The sequence below is a fragment of the Anoplopoma fimbria genome, chromosome 4 (genome assembly GCF_027596085.1).
Source record: "Anoplopoma fimbria isolate UVic2021 breed Golden Eagle Sablefish chromosome 4, Afim_UVic_2022, whole genome shotgun sequence".
Classification (NCBI taxonomy): domain Eukaryota; kingdom Metazoa; phylum Chordata; class Actinopteri; order Perciformes; family Anoplopomatidae; genus Anoplopoma; species Anoplopoma fimbria.
In genome coordinates, this window is record NC_072452.1 from 6,706,443 (window position 1) to 6,710,420 (window position 3,978).

General features: G+C 42.7%; 1 protein-coding gene across 1 annotated transcript; it reads right to left on the reverse strand.

Annotated features, from left to right (window-relative positions):
- Positions 1-711: 711 nt before the first annotated feature.
- On the reverse strand, positions 712-2,947 carry cysltr1 (cysteinyl leukotriene receptor 1). The gene is made up of 2 exons (XM_054597176.1): positions 2,867-2,947; positions 712-2,190 (listed from the first exon to the last, which is right to left on the reverse strand). The coding sequence occupies exon 2, from the start codon at positions 2,170-2,172 to the stop codon at positions 1,138-1,140; it is 1,035 nt and encodes a 344-aa protein (XP_054453151.1). The 5' UTR covers positions 2,173-2,190; positions 2,867-2,947; the 3' UTR covers positions 712-1,137.
- Positions 2,948-3,978: the final 1,031 nt, after the last annotated feature.

The window sequence follows — 3,978 nt, forward strand, 5'->3', positions numbered from 1 at the left end:
GTACCAGTACAGAGTGGTGTCATACTTCTCATCTTACTTTTGAGAACAAAAAAAGCATATCAAACTATTCTTTTAAGGGTACACAGTTCAGAAAATCCTTATTCATCATCCTCAATATTTTTTACAGAAAGGATGCACAGAAATATTAAAAAGCAAAAGCAACAAACCCACAATTTCCATCCAAATCAAGCAAAAGTAAGTATGATAAGCATGGAAAATCACAATAACTCATAATTATAAAAGAGTTATGGTCATAACAACAATAACATTGCTACAAAAAGGGGAAAAAATAAGAATATTAAAGGGATGGTCAGAATAAGAATATTAAAGGTCTACAGTAGTCAACACAGCAGAGTTTAGCCCTTCTTTCATATGCAGGTTGTGTGATACAAGACTCAATAAAAAGACATAGTACAAAAGTATTTACAATACATTCATACATTTATATACTGTGAATTCATATTTGCAATTCCACGGTTTGAGCAACTTTTGGGACACAACAGACTAATGTTTACTGCCATAATGATAATCCAGAACAACATCACCACAATATTGAACACTTTTCATTCTTGAGAATAATAAATGAGACTGAGACGTGCTACTTGTTTAAATACTCTGTTCATTAGTAGACCAGCCCTTCCTGGTAAAACTTTTTTTCTGTTTCTTTCAACTGCTTCCCTGTGTGCAAATAGGACACACGCCAATCCGGAGCTCCTTTAAGGAATACTACACCCACTAGATAAACATTTGTATAACAGTTACAAAGTGTTACCTTGAATTTGCGAGGGTGTATTTTGTTTTTTTCTGGCATGCCTCCACAGCAAACAAAGAATCAAAAAACACAAAAAGTCAAAAAAATAAAGTCTTGATGAATTGAGGTAAACGTGAGCGTTGTTAACCGACAACAAAACTATATACAAACATCTACTGTATATACAAACTATCACGCGTGCCATGCAGTATAATTCAAGTCTCATTTATCCACTCTTATTCTCTTTTCACTGAGGAGGCATGCGAGAAAAAGTTTTATCAGAAAATGAAAGGTAACAAGGGGTGAGTAAGTGATGGTAAATGGTACTGTTGTGGGTGAAGTATTCGTTCAAACAAATCCTGAGATATTTATTTCTCTGGTGTAAATCAACTGTCCTTCAGCTGGTGGATCTCCCCGGACTCTGAGACTTTGACTGGCTTTATTCTGGCTATACGGTTATGGGTGCTGCCCCTCATTGACTTGCGCAGGGAGGACAAGCGAGTGCGGAAACCCTCTCCAGAGAAAAAATAAAGCAGTGGATCGAAGCACGAATTGGAAGCAGCCAGGCAGAGGGTCACCACAACAGACTTCTGCATGGCCACCCGCTCTGCGCAGGTGGTGTCGTTCCGCGACAGGAAGCTCAAGTGGATGGAGCGCTGCACGTGGTACGGCATGAAGCTGATCAGGAAGGTCAGCAGGACGATGACAATCATTCGGATGGCTCTGGTACCCGTGCCCTGCTGGCGTCGGGCAACGTTAGAGCGGGACAGCAGGGTGCGGACTATGCCAGCGTAGCACAGCAGGATGACCAAGAAGGGCAGGGCGAAGCCCACAGCCAGAGATAAATAGTTCAGCATGATTAGTCTATCTAAACCGTTAGCACCTGGAGGCTCAAAGCACTTGGTTTTATTTGTTTGGGGGTCGGTGTGCTGGCCAGAAGTCAGGAAGGGTGAGGATGAAAGACAGATGAACACCCACACAAACCCACACACCATGCGAGCACGGGCCTCCGTCACCAGCCGCAGGTTCTGCACGGGGAACACGATGGCCAAGAAGCGCGTGATGGACATGGCAGCCATGAAGTAGATGCTGCAGTAGAGGTTTACATAAAGGGCATAGGAGCTGATGCGGCAGAGGAAATCACCCTGGTTCCACTGGCCCTTGTTGACATAGTAGAGAACTCTCAGCGGCAGCGTCATGACACATAGCAGGTCGGACACAGCCAGGTTCAGCATGTAGACATGAAAGGGTGAGCTCTTTCGGTACGTTCGGAGCAGCACCACTAGGGCGAAGCCGTTCCCAACCAGGCCTAACACGGTAATGAGGGAGTAGGCTGTGGAGTAAACCTGGTTACGGAAGTCGTCAATGGACGGACATTCGGTAGAGTTGCTCTCCACGCCACGTGTCAGATTGGACTCCATTTGAGGTTGTACTTGCAGCTGCAGAGAGACAGAGAGATGGCCTGATGATGTGGGCAAAAGAGAGCATGTGAACGATGGAAACGAAAACATAAAAAAGGCACAGGCTGCTGAGTATGGTGACTTTGATGTGGTTGATTGCTGTCAGATAGTCTCTGCCGATGAGAGAGAAACTCAGAAAGTAGATAAGCATCTTTGACATTTATGTCGTCGGGAGACAATTTTTCAGAAATCATACTGTTTAAGATGAATTCAGACGCATTTACAACCAAATTCTATTTGTCTGTACATCATGTGATGACCTTGCATGCTTGTAACAATAACTGGCATCATCAATTGAAAATACAAATGCCATTTACAAAACCCTTTTTCTCTCTGCTATTAATTATTTATTATGCATCCAGCGAATCAGAATGTAATGTACGTTACTGTAAACTTGTTTTTCTGTGCAGCTCTGATGCACGCTGTATTGAGCGGTATGTGTTGTGAGTGAGCTGTATGAATGTTATTTATTCAGTCAATAATGCTGACTGCCCGTTTGCATTGTTGCATTGTCTGCAAGCTGAAAATGTGCTCAAAATGTTACATTATAACTACACAGCAACTGTAATTATCTTTCAGTTACATTACTTCTCCTTGACTAAAGTGAGAACATATCTGATTTAGCAAAAGTTAAAACAAAGTCTTCCTTCCTTACCTCTGAATACCTGTCTGTTGTCGGAGCGCTGCAGCCAGTCTGTGATCTCTGTCTGGTGTTGGAGCGCTGCAGCCAGTCTGTTGATCTCTGTCTGGTGTCGGAGCGCTGCAGCCAGTCTGTTGATCTTGACTCTTGGCTATCTCTGCCTCATCTGCCAGATGTCATAGTGGCAGTGGGAGGACACTACAGCAGGTGGTTGCTTCCTCACAGCCTCAGTTGTTGAGAAGTTTTTCATTTTGTCTGTCTCTTCTACTCTCCTCTACCAATGACATCATCAACCATGCAGCCAACCATTACAGTGAATGAAAAAGGGCTAAACAGAAAAGAGATGTGAATGATTACTGAAAGTTGTGCTCTTTTTAGTTAGAATTAATTTTTCTATTGACTAAATATAAAAAAATACATATGACATTTAGATAAATCCTATTTAAATGATTTTATAAATGTTGTCGAAAGGACAAAACACATAAAGCCCAATAGCTCATTTACATTACATTACAGTCATTTAGCAGACGCTTTTATCCAAAGCGACTTACAATCAGTAGTATATTGCATATCATTCACCCATTCACACACTGATGACAGGCTACCATGCAAGGTGCCACCATCAGACTCTAACTAACATTCATGCAACATCCAGTCCACACCGATGGCAAAGCCTTCAGGAGCAACTTGGGGTTAAGTGTCCTGCCCAAGGACACATCGACTGCCGAAGCCAGGTATCGAACCACCGATCCTCTGAATGGAGAACTACCTTGCTCTCCACTACGCCACAGCCTCCCCCTTTACACTGTGGACATCACTAATCCTTTTCAATTTAAACATTTGCCTGAATTCACCTTAGACACACTCTGACTGTTAACTTTGCAGCCGCTCACAGACCCTTCTCTGTCCCGAACACAGGAAATCTTCCTCATTATGTATCATATCCTATTTCTGCTTAATTCCCTTGTAATAGCTTGTCTGACCTGTTCCATTGTAACTGTGTATTCCTTTTGACATGGCTGATTACATGGAGGAACATGCGTGTCATTCAGCCGTTCTGCAGAAACAAGTCAAGAGCAAGATCTTATTATTCCTGAGGTGTGAGGTGGTAAAGCAACGGGATAAAC

Excerpts from the sequence above, each read along its gene's own strand:
- cysltr1 (XM_054597176.1), bottom strand. The coding sequence starts at position 2,172 with ATGGAGTCCAATCTGACACGTGGCGTGGAGAGCAACTCTACCGAATGT.